We start from the raw sequence: 20,471 nt of genomic DNA, 5'->3' as shown, positions 1-20,471 counted from the left end.
GCAATTTTAGAATTGTTATATCTTTTTGGTAAATTAAATAAGCATATTGATGCCCTCTATCTCTAATAATATATTTCCTTAACAATCTATCATGCTAATATCAATACATTGTTAATACAAGGTTTCTTCCATTATTTTTTCTCCTAGAGAGCTTTTCCCCTTCCCTTTACTTTCAGTTCTTACCGTATCTGTATGCTTCAGTGTGTTTCTTAAAAATAGCACTCTTTTTCTAGATTTTAAAGATCGAATCTGATAAAACATTTAAGCTTAGTCCATTTATATTTAGGATGATTTTTAGAACTTGGACTTTTTTCTACATTTTTTTTTGTCTAATCTTGTTATTCCTATTTGTCCTATATTTTCTATGCTTTTGTTTTCTTGCCATTTTAGGGGTTTGATTATATTTTATTTCCTTTTCTATTTATTTCTACTTATTTGAACTTCTATCCTTTATTAATTTCCCTTGAGATGTTACCATGGAAATTTAACCCAGCCAAGTCTAAAGGTAAATAATGTGTTGACCTCTGTCAGGAAGTAAATGGACCTGTGGATGCTCTTACTCTGACTGCCCTTCCTTCCACCCACACATCGCTATGCAGAACAGCATTTCGCTCTATTGGTTTTTATTAATACTATAAACTAGATGTTAATATTATACACCAATATACTTATTTGGATTTACATACATGCTTCCCCTGAATATTATTTTAACCCTTTTTCTCAGACCATCTACTGAATCATTTTTTTCTTCTTTCTTTTTTTCTCAATTATGTATTTTATTTATTTTTTATTTTTTTAAATATATTTTATTGATTATACCATTACAGTTGTTCTATTCCCCCCCTTCATTCCCCTCCACCCGCACACTCCCTCCCCCACCATTCTTCCCCTCTTAGTTTATAACCACGTGTCTCAAGTTCTTTAGATTCTATATTTCCCCCACTATTCTCGCCCTCCTCCCTATCTATTTTCTACCTACCATCTATGCTATTTTCTGTGCCTTCTCCCCCCTTCTCCTCCTCCCACCCCCCTGTTTCTAACCCTCCATGTGTTCTTCATTTCTATGGTTCCACTCCTGATCTAGCTGTCCTCTTGGTTTGCTTTTGTTTTAGGTGTGGTTGTTAATAACTGTGTGTTTGCTGTCCTTTCACTGTTCATATTTTTCATCTTCTTTTTCTTATATAAGTCCCTTTAGCATTTCATATAATAAGGGCTTGGTGATGATGAACTCCTTGAACTTGACCTTATCTGAGAAGCACTTTATCTGTCCTTCCATTCTAAATGAAAGTTTTGCTGGATAAAGCAATCTTGGCTGTAGGTCTTTGGATTTCATGACTTGGAATACTTCTTTCCAGCCCCTTCTTGCCTGTAAAGTCTCTTTTGAGAAATCCGCTGACAGTCTGATGGGTACTCCTTTGTAGGTGACTGTCCCCTTATCCCTTGATGCTTCTAGGATTCTCTCCTTCATTTTGGTCTTGGCTAATGTAATTATGATGTGCCTTGGTGTGTTCCTTCTTGGGTCCAACTTCTTTGGCACTCTCTGAGCTTCCTGGATTTCCTGGAAGTCTATTTCCTTTGCCAGACTGGGGAAGTTCTCCTTTATTATTTGTTCAAATAAGTGTTCCACTCGTGGCTGTTTCTTTCCCCCTTCTGGTACCCCTATAATCCGGATGTTGGAACGTTTAAAGATGTCCTGGAGGTTCCTAAGCCTCTCCTCATTTTTTTGAATTCTCATTTCTTCATTCCTTTCTGGTGGGATGTTTCGTTCTTCCTTCTGGTCAATTCCATTGATTTGAGTCCCAGTTTCCTTTCCATCGCTATTGGTTTCCTGGACCTCTCCCTTCATTTCAATTAGTTTAGCCTTCATATATTCCTCTAATTTGTGACTGTAATCTACCAATTCTGTGAGCATCCTGATAAATAGTGTCTTAAATTGGGCTTCTGAGAGGCTGGCAATCTGTTGGTCGCTTAGAGTTATTGGCTCTGGGACTTTGAGTTCCTCTTGTGCCATCTTTTGGGCTATTTGTGCCTGTTAAGTAGCAGGATCAGAGCCCTAGGTTTTCACCAGAGCAGGGCAACTCAGTCGCTGGGTTGTGACGTTGTATGTGGGGGCGGGGTCAGAGAGGTACAATGGCTTCCCTCTGCCGCCCACTGCCGCGACCCCCACCGACACTGCAGCCACCACTGTCACCAGGTCCACGCTTTTTGTTCCACTGCACTCGAGTGTGCCACCGCTGTCAGCCCTCCACCACTGGGTTCGTCCCCTGGGGCCTGCGTGGTCCGTCTCACTGTGCGCGAATGTGTGACCTTGGTCAGTCTGTCTTGCACCCCGACTGGCTTTGGGCTGCCCACGCACCTAGCACCTAGGTCGGGGGATCTGTCCTGCCCGACCCAGCTCCGCTGCTGGTTCCGCCTCTCTTACCGTCCCCGTTGAATGGTTCGTAGCTGTCGGACTTCCGTATAATTCCGTTTTCTGGTCTTTGGGTGTGTCCTAGTTCTCCAAAACTTTTGTTGTAGTCAAACTTGGTTGTGGGAGAAGGCACAGTGTTTCCACCTATGCCTCCATCTTGGCGGAAGTCCATTTTTCTTCTTCTTTCATCCTTTAGAAGTTTCTTTGCACAGGTGTCTCTAGGTAGTGAACTCAGCTTCTGTTTCTATGTGAATTTCGTCCCTTTCTTTTTAAAAGATAGTTTTGCCGAGTACAAAATGTAGAGATGGTGTTCTTTTCTCTCAAAACACAGAAGAGTTACTCCACTGCTTTCTGGCTTCCTTGGTTACTGTCAAGGATGCTGGTGTCACTTCCATTCATGCTGTCTTCATGGCTGACTCGAAGATCCCTCTTGGTTCTTGCTTATACTTAAGCATGGATTTTTTTAAAAAAATTTATTTGTTTGTTTTTAGATGGAGGAGAAAGAGGAGAAGGGAGGGAGAAAGAGAGGGAGAGAAACATCAGTGTGTGGTTGCCTCCCGCATGCCCCCCACTGGGGACCTGGCCTGCAACCCAGGCACAGTGCCCTGACTGGGAATCAACCAGGGACCCTTTGGTTTGCAGGAAGGAGATCAATCCACTGAGCCACACCAGCCAGAGCTAAGCATGGATATTTAAAGCATTTTTTCCTTTTAGAGATAAAATATATTTCTTTAATTCTTTTTGCAATACAATGTGGATTTCTTTGTGTATTTTTCCTTCTTGAGGTACAAAGTGCTTCCCACTCTCCTGAAGTGATCTGAGCCCCCTCACTGAGATGGGCGTGAGACTGAGTGCTGATCAGTTTTCCCAAGCGCACAGATTTTGAGAAGTGGGGGCTGCTGGTGAGTGGGAGATGGTAAGAAGAAACTCACAGAACACCTGTGTCTGGCAACATGGCTGACCTAGTGCTCTTAGGGCTCTTCCACCGAGGGTGCACTAATTCACATTGTTGAAATCCTGCTGGTCTCACAAGAGGCAAAGGAGATCTCTGAGCACAAACCCCTTTCCTCCTCCTCAACCCCTTCGCTCCCAAAAGAAAGTAGATTTGAGCTGGGACCTGAGAAAGCAGCATTAAGCTGGGGCCACAACAGTGGGCAGCCAGGCGAGCAAGGAAGAAAAGCATACTTTGTTTCTGGGAACCCAGCTGAATTTGCTACACACATAGAAGGCACAGGTGAAGAAATGAACCTGTGAACTTCTTAGGGTAGTGAATTTATGGGTTGAGGGTTTAACTTGTTCAGCTTTCTTTAAAGCAATTGTTTCATATTCTTAGGCTATTGAAGCTAAATGTGCAGGTTAAGGCCAGCACACTCGACATCTATATATTGATTTATTCACTCTAAAGACTGAAAAAAAAATGCTTGGTTAGAACTCAGCAGTGTTCTTAAGAAAGCATTTCTTCCTGGTATATTTATAGACTTAAATTTTTTTTCCTGCTTATCATATTTCTTATACAACAGTCTCCTGGTAAAAGAAAATATGTAACAAATATCTCTAAAGCAGCTTCAGAAACAAATTTTAATGGATAAATCTTATTTATTATATCCTGGTGACATTTAAAAAAATTGATGGCTAAAATTAAGGAATTAGAGATAAAAGTAGACTTGGACGTTTACATGGTTTCATCTGTTTATCTTTTCTTTTCTGCTGCTCAAGGCCTTTGATAATGCCGGAATTGGGAGAAATCATAGAGTTCGTGAACTCCTTCTTTTCTTATGGAGAAAACTAATGTGGAGTGAGGTTTATGAATCCATGTATGTTCACACCACTCGTGGCTGGTCTAGGTTCACCGGAGCCCTCTGATTCCCACTGTTACAGTTGCACAAGATTAGTAACTGAGGGATGTTATGTCAGGGCCTCACGTCCCACTACTGGCATGCATGCAGTGCTCATAGAGGAGCCCCACACTGCTCTAGGTGTTTTAAGTAGAAAGGGATACGGAATTAATACATGGAATTAGGTGCTCACCAGACCACTGGAAGGGCTGAAGGACTAACCTTGGAGATGAGCTTTCAGGACTGACTCCCAATAACACTGTGGGACTGACCTGCCAAGGATATTTGAAGCTCTGTCTCATTAGTCATCAGAATTGTAAGAAGGTAGTTTCTAAAATATCCATCCTAAATCTTCACTTTTACTAGAAAAATAATACTTGTAAAAAATCTACTGCTGATGAATCAGAAATAGTATCTTTATTTATGAAGGACAACTCACTGATTTTGTTTCACCACCTATAACAGCTCTGCTCCATGCTTACCTTAAATGTTTAATTGGATTTTTAAATGTTCTTTCATTGTTCTTTAGGTATTCATGTTTTAGAAAAGTTAATTGTATTTTTTCCATTATTGTTTATCCCCCTCATACCCCCCCGCCCCCAGCAATCACCACACTGTTGTCTGTGTCCATGAGTCCTTTTTTCTTTTTGCTGGGTCCCTCCACCCCCCACCCCTGCCCCAAAGCTGTCATCCTGCTCTCTATGAGTCTCTCTCTCTATATATTTTGCTGTTAGTTTAGAATGTTCATTAGATTCCACATATGAGAGAAATCACACGGTACTTGTCTTTCTCTGCCTGGCTTATTTCACTTAGCATAATGCTCTCCAGGTCCATCCATGCTATTGCAAGGGGTAGAATTTTCTTTTCTTTTTATAGCCAGATATATTCCACTGTGTCAATGTCCCATAGTTGTTTTATCCATTCATCTACTGATGCTTCCCTATGACTATCCTAACCCTCAAAAAGTTAAAAATGGAACTGCCTTATTCCATTTCCAGGAATTTATCAGAAGAAGCCTGAAACACTAGTTCAAAAGAACATAAGCACCCCTATGTTCATTGCAGCATTATTGACAATCACTAAGATATGGAAGCAGCCCAAGTGCCCATGTATTCATTTTTAAATGGTTATAATCATAAGGTAACTTGTTTATTTGATATTTTATATTCATATTATATAATCCATTTTATTACATTATAATACATACTATACACAAAATAATATAAATACTACTTATATAACCATAAAATCATGAAAAAGTGAATATGAAGAGTAACTATACCATGATAATTGACATGCAGAGTTTCACACACATCTCCATTGACTTTTTATCCACTTTATTGAGATATATTCACCCATTTAAAGGGTTTTTTGGCATATTCACAAAAGTGTACAACCATCACCAAAATCTCTACTGTACTTCATCATTTTATTTTAAACTCATTTTTCTAAAGCATAGTTTAGATCACTTACTCTCACTTGTATGCATGCACACTCCATCTCTCTGCTCTAATAAATTTGCATGAGGCAGGGTGGAAACTATGGCTAAGTGGCTGCAGGTTGAGATTACTCTGGCCAGCAGCACTATTTTTAAGACTGAATAATTCAATCATGTAAAGCTAAAAAGACCACTTAACTATTATATTTATTGACACCAACCCAGGCATCATGGAGAACACAATGAGAAGTGTGCTGCCTGTCTATACAGCTGGTAACTTCTAAAGAAAAAGAGGTAAATGCTGGCTGACATACCTTGTGCAAAATGCAACCATTGTATTTTCTTTAGGAGTTCACAGATTATGAGTCCTAGAATTTGGCTAATGATTGATATAAAAGCTCCTGGCCTGTAGTCTCAGCGATGTCTCCCTCCCCCTTTTGAAGATCAGTATGAGGTTTGCTCATGTTCTGTTTCTGCCACTGCCTTGTAAACAGGAAGTTGCTTAATTGTTTCATTCATTGTCCTCATGCTTCCTGACACATAGTTGACACTGGATTTAGGTATTTGAGTGAATGGATGAATGCCTTTAAAAATATTTCTCATAGTGTTTTCATGACCACTTTTACTATTTATTTTGGTAATAACTATCTGTCTATCAGCCCTTATCCTAAATGTCACTCACTTTTAGGAGCCTTCCTGGTTCCCTGCACTAGGGTAGGTGCTCCTGAGTTCTGCTTTCTTTGACACGACTCTCTACTGACAAAATCTTCCAGACGGAGGTTTCCATGTTTATTTACTGGGTACACCTTTGTATCCCCAATTCTGTGCTCTGTGCCCATCACGCAGTATGTGCTTAATCAGTATTTGGTTGGATAAATGAAGTAAATTGGGATGTAATTTGTCTCTGTTTGAAGGCAAGAACTCATTCAACATAGCCAAGTGTTCTTCTATGACCTATTCATCTGTCTTAACTTTTAAATCATAGTCTTTTTCTTTTGAAAGAACAACTTTATTGAAACATAATTTACATATCATAAAATCCATTCATTAAATTCTTTGCATTATTTCCCCTCTTATTTTTTGTGTGGAGGTTATTTTTTCTGATGGATTAAAATAGGAAGAAGATAGAAGTGGAGTGTGGTGAAATCCTGGGTAGAGAATGTGCTCCTAGAGCCCAATTTAATAGGGTTCATTTACCCTGGCTGGAATAGCTTGGTTGATTGAGCACAGACTGCAAATCGAAGGGTTGCAGGTTTGATTCCCAGTCAGGGCACATTCCTGGGTTGTGGGCCAGGTCCCCAGTGGGGGCCAAGTAAGAAGCAACCACACATTGATGTTTCTCTCTCTCTCTCTCCCTCCCTTCCCCTCTAAAAAACAAATAAATCTTTTTAAAAAATAGGGTTTACTTCTGTTTCACTTTTCTGTTGTGATGATAAGCAAAGCACCCCTGTAAGTCTTGGATTCTAATCTGTGAAGCTGCACTATCAAGAGTTTCTTAAACGCATACTAAGGATTAAATGAGATGACATGCAAAAGACCTGATCCAGTGTAGAAGTGGTAACACCAATAATGTAGATTCCTTCCCTTCTCTCTGTCGTCTATTAACCTTAGACCCCATAAGCAGGTCTGCTCTTTCACCATCATAATTTTGTTATAAACAGGTTTAAAACAAATACCCAACCTTCTTGCTTTTTCAGTATTCCTGCAAACCCCACTTCATTCTGAGGTTTTGCTTTCCTGGCACAGTTCTTAGATTTTTGTCCCTCTTTTTATTCATCCTTCGGCATGAATAAAAAGAATGTGACTCCATTATTTAACAAATGTTTTTCTTTTTCCATCCCTTCATCTCGAAATCATACCTGCTTTCCCCCCCGGATGTTCCCTAAAGTCTTCTACCTCCCGTTTCTCTGTGTGCTATATTACGCTCACATCCTCCAGGTTTCTACAGCTTCCACAGAACCAACCAATTCTTCCCAGGGAGTCACATTACATCAGCATTACTAATGCAATAGCTGTTATATCAGACTGTGTTTTATTCTGGTCAGTCAATGAAAAAACGACTTCGCTTCTGGTCTGATTTAACATGGAGGATGAAATGTCTAAGGTAAATGCAAACTGCTTTGAGATTTGGGAGACGTATTTACATTAAACATATACCTGTTGAATTTGGGCTTTTCCTCAACGCTTCAGAAACCCTGCGATTTCGGGTAATTGGGGTGGCAGAAAAAAAGAGTTTCCAGAGACTTCTCAAACAATTAGACTCCATCAAAAGGACTGCTCGACATACTCAAAGGAACACCCACCAACAAACCCATCTCCAACAACCAGCAGATTATCTCACCAGCGAGTGAGACTGCAAGGTTTGGGGGCCCGGCTGTACCACTCCGCGATGCACATAGGGGAGTTGGAGCCCATTTTGCTGAGACTAACCGTTTCCCCCTCGTTGGTTTTGCCCCGATCCCCCTGCGCAGGCACCTACAGTGCGTCAGGCCGGCGCTTTATAGCGCAGCCTGGGCGGCTCCATTCGCTGTTTTTCCTCTTCTCTGGGTAGTGACTTCATCTGCTGATTGCGAAGATGCAGCTTAAACCCATGGAGATTAACCCCGAGGTGAGCGTCAGGTGCACCGTGGCTGGGGAGCACTTGAGAGGGGGTCAGCCCTTGCCAGGTAGCCGTATCGCTTACCGGTTTTATTTTTGTATTTTTCTTTGCATTTGTCTTTCAGATGCTGAACAAAGTAAGTGGCGTCTCGTACTGCCTCAGTCTCCATCCCCCGGGGGCGCCGAGGCGGAGGCGCCCACATGCTCTGGCGGTTTCACACGGACTCCGGAGGAGTGGGGCTGGGGCGCGGTCAGGACGCTCGTGCTCTGCCTCCAGCACTGGGGCGGGGGTGGGATGCTGGTGGACAAGGAGGCTGCACCTAGAGTCGAGCTCCCCACGGAGCTCCCGAGGGCGTGGCGCGGGCCGCGCGACTCCGGTGCCCGGGCTTCGCGGGAGCCACGTGTGGACGGCGCTTTGTGCTGTGTCATTGCGCTGGAGAGGTGGGGCACGGGGCGGAGACTCCTAGGCGCAGATGGGGACTCCTCCCAGGCTTCGCGGGCACGCTGAGGGTGCAGAGTATGCCCCGCCCTCTGCACGTGCCCACCACTTGCCTGTCTCCCGGAGCCTGGCTGCCTTGTCTATCCGCAGGTGCTGGCCCGGCTGGGGGTTGCCGGCCAGTGGCGCTTCGTGGACGTGTTGGGGCTGGAGGAGGAGGCTCTGAGCACGGTGCCTGCGCCGGCCTGCGCGCTGCTGCTGCTTTTTCCACTCACCGCCCAGGTAGGGCATGGGGCCCGGAGAGCGCTCCGCTCCCAAACCAAAATGAGGCATTGAGGACAGTATAGACTCCCGGTTCTTCTTCCCACGTGGCCTATCCGCCCAAACCGGGCAACACTGCCCCCTTGCTGTGAGGGTGGAAGGAGGAGCCCATTCTTTCTTGGTACTTACTCGTTGGAGCCCCTGTTGTCATAGAGCTTATTGCCTCCTCGCTCACCCATCCAGCATTTATTTCCTTAAATTTGGGTGCGAAGCAGGATCTCCGTTCCATCATCCCAATTATCCAGGGAAATGATTCATTCTACTCAATAAGTTCCTTTGAACCTAGGCCTTTCTGAGCCTTCTGTGCCAAGGCATGCCCGGTTGTTTGGTTCTCAGACTTCTGCCTTGCTGTTAACCAGAGGGGGAGGGACTTGTGTAAATCACAAGAAAACAATAGGTTCTTTAATTCTGTACCTCCACTGCCTGGGTCTCCAGTGGACCCGGAATTCTCGCTCCTCCACTCCCTACAACAGGCACACCTAGATTTTAGCTTCACCTACATGCTTTAAAAAAAACTTAATCATTTGTGTATGTTTTCTGTGTGGGAACCTCCTTCCACCTCTCTTACCCTCTTTCCTCTCTGTCCTTGTAGGTAAATGAAATAGGTGGGCACTAGAGTAATCTTGGAAACAGCTTTTCATTTTTTTTAGATGGTCTTCATCCTCCTAGTGTGCTTGGATGTTTGTACCCTAAAGACTGAGTATCAGATATAAAAAAGGTAGCTGGGATACTAGTTGTCTTGAGGTGTATGGAATTCTCCTGATTAGCATGGTATTGTCTGGCTCCCCTGGCTGTCCCTTGACCCCTGGTTAGAGAGTGGTTGAAAATTTCCTTCGGCAAAACTTGAGGCATTAACATTTGAGGCATCATTTCAAACAGTGGGCTTAACTGAAGCACCATCTTAAGGCTGTGTGTTCTGGGAGTATCCCCAGTGTAAATTAAGCCCTATGGACACAGGTGGCAAACACAAGGTACGTGGGCCAAATCCGGCCCTCCACCTTGTTTTATCTGGTCTGGCACCTGGTTTCTGCCTGGCGGCAGCACGGAACTCCTGGCCCCTAGTTAGGGAGCAGTTACGTTTATACAGTCCTAAAATTACATTCAGTCCTTTGAAGTCAACCTTGGGGGCTGATGTGGCCCCCAGCAAAAATGAGTTTGACACTCCTGCCCTATGGGAAGTTCCAGGTGTTCCTTAAAGTTATTAGGATAATCCCAGGGACATGGGGGTCTTTGTTTATTTTGTTTTTCATTGCCAAAGCTAAGCCAAACCACCAAAAATTGCAAGTCAAATTAACTTTTCTGTTGACCAGATGAAACCTATCTCCTCCCTCCTCTGAGCCCCTCACAGAGCTTTCTCATGAGAGGAACCATGATGACTCGGAGGTTTTGAGCCGCTCTCAGCGGCAAGGCCTCTGGGAGGCAGTGGTGCAGCGCAATTGTCTTTCAAAAGCCCACTGTTCTTTGGTTCTGCTTTGACCATTTTATGTTTGAAAGAGCTCAGCACTGACTAGTCCTTTAGCTCCAGTTCAGCCTGTCAGATTTATTGGAGAGCCTGTTCTGTGACACACAACACCCACTGGGCTAAACACTGACGCTGATGCGAAAAAGAGTTGAGGTTTGCAGGTTGACTTCCAAACAAACTAATGTTAATTTAGAAAGCATTTAATTTTGTCTGAGACTGTTACCAAATCCCAAATGGACCATGTTTAAAACATTAATTTTAAGTGATAATGAAATATTTACTTAAGTGTCTTCATGCAAGAGCTCAGATAATCCTCAAGGATGGTGCTATTACATTTAAAACATTTCAACTAATCTAGAAAAGGGAAAAAGCCTCATGATAGTCCATGAGTAACTCAATTTAAATGTCTGGTAGAAAGGTACATGATGCTAGAACTTCCTACTAGTTGGAGTTAATCTTATGGGACAAGAGATTGGATTCCTTTGAGGAGGCCACAGACAAAACATAAATTTCAACTCCATGTACAGTAACAGAAGGCAACTAGAACGGGAAATAGGCTTCTGGTGTTCTTTCTGCCTGACTTCTGTTGCTTTATGGGTACTAGTGTTTCTGTGGTATTAGCACCCTGCTTTTAACTGAGAAGTCATACCTGCAAGGTCTTTAAAACTTGTTAGTGAGAGGTTCAGACAGGCCCGCTGAATGACCTTACAAAGAGCTAACGGGTGCTTTGAGGACAACTGCCTCTAGTCTCGTTTACTGGTCTGTACCCTCCTCCCCCACTCCCATCGCTAACCTGTCCCCAAACTGTAGTTGGCAAGGACAAACAGGCATCCCGTCTTCTCTCACAGGATGAGGAGTTTTTGTGACGTCACAGCCAAGCCAGCACCTAGACTGGTTGTCTCCACAAAAAAAGGAGAGGGCACCATAACTTTCTTTCGATTGCGCCTTTCAACAGTGAAGGCTGGCTTCGTTTTGTAAGAGAAGTGTACCTGGATAGCATAGAAGTAGAATGCTAAAGAATAGTGAGCTGTAAACTGGTTGGTATTCTTATCGGCTGTTAAATTAATTAAAGCTTGATCAGAATACCCATGTGAAACACAGTCATTGTTCGTGTTAAAGGAAGAACACTCTTTGGCTCCTTATGATTTCTATTTGAGATCCTTAGGTTATGTAATGAACTCATCTGATTTTTTTTGACTTTGTGACACCATCCATTCCAGCTGAAAGGCTGCAGTGGTGTTGTCTAGACCAAGCCTTGGGCAATGTCCAGGACCATTACTGCACTGCAGCATCTGGGTGGAGTCTCAGAACCTCTCAGAACCCCGAGGGCTGGCGTGGGTGTGGCAGGCAGACAAGGCCATTCCCTGGGCACCGGCCAGTGTCTAGAACCAAGGCTCCTGGTCACATCCTGCTCGTGCTTCCATTTAGGTGGTAGAAAGGACTGTGCTGCCATCTGTTCTCTGCATTTCCATTTTGAGATACTCACATGGTTTTTTACACTCTCAGCATGAGAACTTCAGGAAAAAACAGATCGAGGAGTTGAAGGGACAAGAAGTCAGCCCTAGGGTGTACTTCATGAAGCAGACCATCGGGAACTCCTGCGGCACCATCGGACTCATCCACGCCGTGGCCAATAATCAGGACAAACTGGAATTTGGTAAGTGAGTTTCGAGGCCACTGATCCGCTGGTTGACCTCAAATTAACCATTGCTCTCCATTCCAAACCCGCCCCCACCCCCGCCACTGCCACCAGTGGTTTATTTAGCAAAGTCATTGTCTTCAAAATTTTGAAACCACCTTTACCCAGATGTAATCAGGGAGTGAATTCTTGTTTCTCTCTTTTGAGGGAAGGAGACTTACTTTCTAAAAAGCATGGTTTGGCTTTTTTGAACCGGAGAAGAAGAGGGAGTGATAACAGTCTTTTTCTCTGAAGATTGTATTTTTAGAGAGGGGAAGGGAGGGAGAAAGAGAAGAAGAGAAACGTTGATATGGGAGGGAAACATCAATCAGTTGCCTCTTGCATCTCCTTGACAAGGAAGCTGGTCTGCAACCCGGCATGTGCCCTGACTAGGAATCGAACCCACAGCCTTTTGGTTCATAAGCCAGTGCTCAACCCATCAAGCCACATCAGCTAGGGGAGGGAGTGGTACAGTTTTGTACTGCAGCTCTGTATATGCTCTGCATTTGTAGACATCTTAGATGGGTCTCAGGTGAAGGATAAAGAACACTTGGTGCTGATTATTGTCATGATTCTCATGTGTCCAATTCTCAGTGATTCTGAAGAATTAGAGATGATGTTAAGCTGTAAGACACCAACAGTCGGAACTTAGTGGTTCTGTGTCTCATAAGCATCAGGAGACCACTTAGAGCAGCTGGGCACAGAGTGTGGAAGTTTCTGCAAAGAGGTGTTAGCAGCTGGTCAGAACCGTGAAAGGATCGGGCGGAACCTTAAAAGGATTCTGCTTTGAGCAGAGTCAGGTCAGAGCCTGCAGCCCCCCTTTAGTGGATGCTGTGGAGGATGGAGAAGAAATGAGTGAGTCTCAGCCCCAAAGCTTGTCCAGGGCTTAATTAACAGCACTGAAATAACATTAAAATACATTGCCATTATGTCTGATTTTGGCCAAGGGTCAGCAGACTTGTAAAAGGCCAGGGAGTGGAGTTTTTCAGGCCGAGGGCCATAGGGTCTCTGTCCTTGTAATGCGAAAGCACTGTAGACACAATGCAAACCAGTGGATGTGGCTGTGGTCCAGTAGAGTGTGTTTTGCAAACATCGGCAGCAGCAGACTGATTCAGACCATAGATGGGGTGCTGTGAACTGAATAATTTCAACAGTCCATCCACACTGTTCCTTGTAGTGAAAATACTGTGTTTGGCCGTGTATAATGTGCACCCATGTTTTTGGCCCAGACTTTCAGGGAAGAATCTTTCATGTTAATTTTTTAATTCAGTGTTTTCTTTATTTATATTTAGATATTTGTTTAAGGAATTTTGGCATTTATTTTTGAACATACTATGGTACAAGAAATTTTATGGAACAAAGAATCACAAAACATAACAGATACAAGGTATTTCAGGTACTACCCATGTGTAATGGTTATCCTTATTTTTCTCCTCAAAAATTTGAGCAAAAAGGGGGCATGTTATACATGGCAAAATATATACTTCTTTTTGCAAGGGAAGTGTGGCCAAGACTCTACACTGGTATACTTTTGAAATTAAGAACACAATTATTTGGCTATAAATACACAGATTTTCTAGAAGTTCCCCCCTCCCCCAAAATTAATTTGACTGAGCCGTATTAGAAAGTTGTAGCTTAATCCTTCGTTTCTTCTGCGGTCTGTCTCACTGTATTCAGGCTCCTGTGTTCTTGCGGTCAGCAGAGATACTGTGATTTTTTTGTAACCATGGTCACGGTGGGGCCCAAGGCTGAGCCTGAATCGCAGCCCACCTCATCCAGTTAAGAGGATTCCTGTCACTGACAAGTTTGAATTCTCCCAATTTAACAAATTTACTTTTGTTACGCTTAGACCTGGAATTTCAAGTTGAGGTCTTTGGGAATATAAGTGCCCTTGCTTTAGCTGGGTAGTCAGTGTCTCCTAGACGTCCCCACACTGAGCAGTGACCGAGCACTCACTCCGGCTGTCAGCCATTCTGCTGTCTCTAGGCCGGACTGTTTGGCTATTGACATTTCTATTTAAGATCCTTAGGTTGGTGTCTATCTGGGTGACTGGGTACTAAGCATGCATTTCCTATCCTGAAATACAAATCTTGGTTGAGAGCTGTCATTAAGTTAGAATGTTACGTTATGTCTGCAATTCACATAAATTGTGCATTGCCAAGTTCTGGAGAAGAAGCAGTAGACAAGACAGTTTCTGTCTTTACCCCACTAAAAAGCCCACAAATACACACCACACGTGTGTCAGTGCTGTAGCAGAGTGACAGTGAGACGTCTGAGGGATGAATGTGAGGTGGGAGGTGAAGGTACTCGGGGAGGGGCTGGCAGCAAGGGTGGGACAGTTTGGCCCATGGGAGAAACGGAGGGTTCTCTGGCTTGAACGCTGAGCGGAGAGAGTGTGGTGGGAAAGAGGCTGGTGCAGAGGGTACAGGTCATCCATGTCCTTGGAGGCCATAGCAAAAATTCATGTTGCTGAACATGACTGGCTGTGCAACAGCTTAAATCGGCAGTAAATGTGCATTCACCCGCATCATTTTATCTATACTGATGTGCTGTTTTTTTTTTTTAAGAGGATGGGTCAGTTCTGAAACAGTTTCTCTCGGAAACGGAGAAGTTGTCCCCTGAAGACAGAGCAAAGTGCTTTGAAAAGAATGAGGTAGGAAGAAAAGTGCCAGGGCATCGCTTTTCCAGTAATTCGGGAAGTTTTTGTGCTCACGGTTCTCTCTTTGTCCCAGGCCATTCAGACCGCCCATGATGCCGTGGCACAGGAAGGCCAGTGTCGGGTACGTGCAAACGCAGTTAGTTCAGGGCCCGGCTGCCCCAGTGCCCCCTGAGGTTTCCCTCGAATGTGTGAGGTAACCTCTTACTGGGACGTGGCAGATGCTGTTTTCCACCCAAGGCCAGTTAACACCAAAAAATCCTATTGGAACAAGGCTCTGACCAGACCTGTTCATAAAAACAGCTGTCAGAAATCTGATGGGCAGTTGGCGCAGTCTGGAATAGTTCAAACTGATAGTGCTTCGTTTAGATCTAAATGAGTCTGATAGAGTAACACCTCCCCCGATAATGGAGCATTTCAGATATCCTCACGTACTGTTGGGTACAGTAAGGTGTGCAAATAAGGACTGGCAGTTCATAGGTACCATTAGTCTGAACAGAGCCTTCTGGTCAACTGTAAAATTAAGTCAGTTACACTGCCTCTATGATGATAATCTGCCCTGCTACTTTCTAGTCTTGACCTTGGATGAGATACTTATCCTCCCTAAGCCTTCATTTCCTCCTCAGTAAAAAGCAAGTCATAGAGTTCTGAATTCTGACGGCTACAGTCTGTTCGCCGGAATGGGCTTAAGTTAGAGCCTCCTATATAGGGAATACTTAAATGTTACCTGTAGTAACTTTTAAAAAGCAAGTAAAAGCAAGTTGGTTCAAGCATATTATACTTATTATATATTACATTTATTTTTAGCAAATGAAGTTCTGCTTTATAAAACACTAATTTTCCAAAAAATGTCTCACCCCTCTTCAGGTAGATGACAAAGTGAACTTCCATTTTATTCTTTTTAACAACGTGGACGGCCACCTCTATGAACTTGGTACGTTGCGTTCCATTTTTGGAATCTAATGCAGTTTCATCCTTTCATACTGAATTCGTTTTTACAGTAATGGCATGTAACTTTATAGCAGTTTAGTGTATCATTGTTTATGAAGCTGGAACAACAGGGAATTCGGGGGGGGAACTTAACCCTTTATGCTGCCCAGAGTACCCCTGTCGGGCAACCGCCCTGCCAAATGAATGGCTTTAGTCACAGACCTGCGCAGAGACCAGACCTGCACCGGTCAGGTATGATTGGCATCAGCCTTTCAGAAAGGGAATACTTTGGGAAAAAGACAAGTACCTAAATGTGACCTTGTTTGGGTAAAAAGGATTTGCACACTTGGGGGTAATTTCTGTGATCTGGGGGGTGGCGGCAGGAAAGGTTATCCATCTTATTAGAGTCATCCTTGTATTGGTGGAGAAAGTCGTGTTGCCTCAGGTCAGGACACTGCCTGTGGGCGTGTGAGCTCATCTGCGGTCATGGAGGGGCTGGAGCAGTCTCGGGGATCCCTGCTTGCCTCCATCTTCCCGCACCTCAGAGACTGAATCTGCCTTTTGCTCTGTGGCCCTTCCCAGAGATGGGGCACAAGCCCTTCGGTTAGGGTGGCTGGATTGGGCTGTGTAATCTTGTTACTTGTAGATGAGAATTGCCTGGGATGGATCGTTAAGAGCACTTGATTCTCATTTCCAGCCTGTTGCTTTATAACTAGGTTTCCTTTGTGGGAGGGGCAGTGGTATTTGGAAGAACCCTGAACTTCTCTCTAGGCTGGATACATACAGTAGCCAAAAAATGTGCAGAGAAAATTGACACCTGGCTTCTTTGTTGCAGATGGACGAATGCCTTTCCCAGTGAACCACGGCACCAGCGCGCAGGACTCGCTGCTGCAGGTGAGCTTGAGAATCGGCCCCCAGTAGGCCCAGGTGCCTCAGCCAAGCAGTCTGTTGCGAAGTGCTAACACTTCTTTCAGTACAGCCAGTACAGTCATCTGGGTTAATAGCATTCTTTGGGGCTTAAAGATCATCTTTGTAATTCTATCTACCTTATTTTACAGCAAGTGGTTTTAAACCAGGATCCTTCAGAGCAGCCCTGACTAATCTGTGTCGTGTGCTGTCTTTAGCCCACAGGTAGAAATGGCCTGAAAGCTATTGCTTTGCTTCTTTGTGAGATTAAGGTGACCATTATCCTGACCATCATCAAGGAAGATCTTAGATGATCTTCCATCTTAGCTCGTGGAACCGAAACGGGATCCTTTGCCGGTCCCTCCCAGACTGCTGGGTCTTCGTCAGTGTTGTAGGTGGTGTTTTGTGGGTTCTGGTTAGGCAGTCGACTCAGGAGCAGTTTCTTCCCACGTGGTCCCCTGTTATCCGATGAGAGAAGCAGATTCAAAACATGCCTAACAAGAACTTTAAGATCCAGGAACACAGTGTCACCGTCCCGGTACAAGTGACTATAGAAACCTCTTAATCCTGGACCAGAACTGGTGGATTGCTCTTCACCTTGAAATTGAATCTCTGCAGTTCAGTCAGTTTTCTATTATAAAGGAAATGGCTTAATTGTGCTGCAGAAATAGCCACTGTTAACACAGAGCCTTCTGCATTTGTAGTGCTAACAGCTAACCTTTTTCCAGCACTTGCTGTGTGTAGACTAGACGCTGGCAGACTTTTTCAGACAGAAGATGCTCTAGCTCGGGGTGGCATATGGCCCCATTGCAAGTATTCAGCCCTGCTGTTTCAGCTCCAGGGCGGGCCACCGATACTGGATAAGCGCATGTGTGCGGCTGCTCACGGGAACTGCAGTCACAAAAACAGGCCGCGGGCTGTTTCTGGCCCACGGGCTGTAATTTTCCGACCCCTCTGCTAGCAGCTCTTCTGAGTGACTGAGAACTCTTACAGTATCCTTAGAAGGATACTGTGAGGTGGGTGTTCTTGCTCACATTTTACAGAGGAGGAGAAGCGATGCTCAAGGTCAGTGACTTAGATGGCAGGGCCATGGCTCAAATCAAGACACTCTGTCTCTAGAGCCTGTATGCTTAGTCACTGTACAAGATGGCCATTCTTTGTAACAGGCCTGTCTTTGGAACATCACAGACCTCACGGCTTTGAGGTGCTAGTGGGACCAGCGGTACTGCTCCAGGAGGGGGAGGGTCAGGTTCTTTAGTTTGCCAATAGACACATCTGAGAGCAGTTGGAGCTCATTCTTGGCTGTGTGGGGGTTAATGGGAACAGGGATAAAGAATGAGAACTATACCTAGAGAAGCAGGATGAGGGGAGTTTGCCTCAGCATTTACTTAGAGAATAAGAACAGAGGCGCGGTTTCTGGCCATGGCCCATCTGGGGCAAAGACTCCAAATAAAGCTCTGAAGGCCAGGCTAACATATCTAATGTTATGCTAATACCATGAAATGCACCCCACATGGGACCCCTACAACTGTTACGTGAGTAGAACTTAGGAGGTGTAAGGAAGGTGAGATTTTTTTGTTAAAAAAAATAAAGCTCATTAGAATCTCATGTAAAATTAATTGAATATAAACCAAACTAGTATCTTAATTAGTGAAAATTCTTGAGTGAGGCTGCCTCTGTATAGTTATAGAAGTGTGAGGTTTTCCAAACTATACACAGAGTTTACTTAAGTCAGAGAGAAAATAACGGGAATTTAACCCAACTGTCCTAAACCTGAGTGATACAGGTAACGGCTCATTGTCTGTGCGGGAGGTGGCATTCGAGGCCCACACTTCATACTCTTCACACTGTGGGGAAGTCTTCAAGGTCCGGAATGTCAGTGCAGTAAATGTTTGGACAGAATCAAATGTAGCTATCAGTCTGGACTCACTGCAGGTTTTCTAAGCGGTTTCAGAGCAGGAGCAAAACTGCCTCGATTGATCTTTCAGTATCAAGTTGGTGATTTCTCGGGCTAGGGAGCTGATGTTATATCAGAGTATTACCTGTCCTCTTAAAGGTCTTACATTGATGGGGTTTGTGGAGTTCTCCTTCAACTTGACCCCTTGCCCATTCAACAGAGTGATTGGTATTTATGACCTCCAGTCATTTTTAAAACCTAGAATTTGGTAAATAACTAATACATATTTCTGAGATACTGTGGGTTTGGTTCCAGATATGTGTGATAAAACAGTTATCACAATAAAGCAAGTCGTAATCTTTTTACTGGTGGAGAGTCTGGTCTTCAAGTTGTTCAAAAAAATAGAATGCAATGTCTGTAGAGCTCAGTAAAGCAAAATGCAGTGAAATGAAGTATGCCTGTATTGGGCTCAACTTTCTGTTCCCAGTCTTTGTAATCTGGTCCTTAAAATGAGTAACACATCACTCATCTGTACCTAGAGTACCAGGTATTGAAACTTTTAAGGCTCTTTTTAAAATGTTTACTTGGAAGACATTTGTCTCTATTCTGGGAATTTCTGAGTTAGGAGAACTTTTCCCCTTTGGAATAGAGATGAGTTTCCTACCTTGTTTTGACTTGAGGAAAAGACCACAAATAGTATAGTTTTGTTGCCAAAACCAGGCACAAGGTGGGAGAAACAGCATTTGGTGGAAGTAAAAAAGGAGTCAGAGCTTCTGAAGTCAGATCGGTGATGCAAGCTTGTTTCTCTCATCACGTGATTTTCTCTTCCTGCCTTGAACCCTGGTTTTCAAGTTTAAAGTTGAGTAGATTGAACTTGGAGCGTTCATAGGTACTTTCCCTTTGAAACTTTCATTCCGAGCTGTTGCCGTTTGGATATTAACGCCATTCCTCCTTTTCAGGATGCCGCCAAGGTCTGCAGAGAATTCACTGAGCGTGAGCAAGGGGAAGTCCGCTTCTCTGCCGTCGCCCTCTGCAAGGCTGCCTAATGCCCTGCGGGAAGGGACTAAGCTCTTTTCCCCCTTTCCTTCCCCATCAATATATCCCTACCAATGCAGTCTTAAAACGCTTTAGTACTTGTAGAAAGCAGCTGTTCCCCTTTGGTTCTGCAGCTGTACTCCCCCTCAGCCACACCCAGGCGCTAGCAGAGCTCAGCTGTCGACGGAGCAGTTTGGTGTAAGCTTCAGACCACGAAGCATTTCCCGCACTGTGTGTCTCGTGCCTCAATATCTCATGCTTTAAATGGCTACTTTGGTTTGTGTCTGTAAGGTAAGGCCTTGGATGTGGTATATAACTTGTTTGTCCTTAAGAAATAAAACTTTTCTGCTGATAAGAGAGAAGGCTAAACTGTTTTCTTTTTTACATTCCCCTCATACATTTTAATTTTTAGAGGTGTTGTTAGACTTTATTTCTATATATTGTTTATTTGTAAACTTTGAAATACTTTTAAAATCTTTTTAGAACAATCTTGGATTTACAGGAAAATGGAGAAGCTATTATAGTTCCCGTAGACCCTTTATCCATTTTTCCCTTCGTTATCTTACCTTAGGGTGATGCATTTATTGTAATTAGTAAAAGACAATAATAACATTACTAATGACTAAACCCCGTATTCACATTTCCTTAGTTTTTACAAACTACCCTTTTTTCTCCCAGGACACCACATTTTATTTAGCTTTGTATCACTAGGCTCCGCTTGGCTGTGGTCCTTTCTCAGGCTTTCTGTGCTATTTGGTGACCGTGCCAGCCCTGGGGAGCACTGGTCAGGTATTTTGTAGGCTGCTCCTCTACCAGGATTTGCCTGGTGGTTTTCTCCTAATGGGGCTGGGGTTCGGTGTTCTGGGGGA

At 43.9% G+C, this 20,471-nt stretch overlaps 1 protein-coding gene across 1 annotated transcript; it reads left to right on the top strand.

Annotated features, from left to right (window-relative positions):
• Positions 1-8,165: 8,165 nt before the first annotated feature.
• Positions 8,166-19,959, top strand: UCHL1 (ubiquitin C-terminal hydrolase L1). Its single transcript, XM_037064260.1, has 9 exons — positions 8,166-8,291; positions 8,407-8,418; positions 8,871-8,999; positions 12,007-12,157; positions 14,746-14,831; positions 14,911-14,958; positions 15,702-15,768; positions 16,600-16,658; positions 19,527-19,959. Exons 1-9 carry the CDS (start codon positions 8,259-8,261, stop codon positions 19,611-19,613), a joined length of 672 nt encoding a protein of 223 aa, XP_036920155.1. The 5' UTR covers positions 8,166-8,258; the 3' UTR covers positions 19,614-19,959.
• Positions 19,960-20,471: the final 512 nt, after the last annotated feature.

Source organism: Sturnira hondurensis, unplaced genomic scaffold, assembly GCF_014824575.4.
Source record: "Sturnira hondurensis isolate 20B ecotype Veracruz unplaced genomic scaffold, ASM1482457v3 Scaffold0015056, whole genome shotgun sequence".
Taxonomy (NCBI): domain Eukaryota; kingdom Metazoa; phylum Chordata; class Mammalia; order Chiroptera; family Phyllostomidae; genus Sturnira; species Sturnira hondurensis.
This window is presented reverse-complemented; position numbering and strand designations above follow the sequence as displayed.

What these genes read in the sequence shown, in the direction of transcription:
- UCHL1 (XM_037064260.1), top strand. Translation starts at nt 8,259, where the DNA reads ATGCAGCTTAAACCCATGGAGATTAACCCCGAG. An exon ending in TTTTTCCACTCACCGCCCAG is followed by an intron (nt 9,000 to 12,006) that starts GTAGGGCATGGG and finishes TTACACTCTCAG; the next exon opens with CATGAGAACTTCAGGAAAAA. An exon ending in TCAGGACAAACTGGAATTTG is followed by an intron (nt 12,158 to 14,745) that starts GTAAGTGAGTTT and finishes TTTTTTTTTAAG; the next exon opens with AGGATGGGTCAGTTCTGAAA.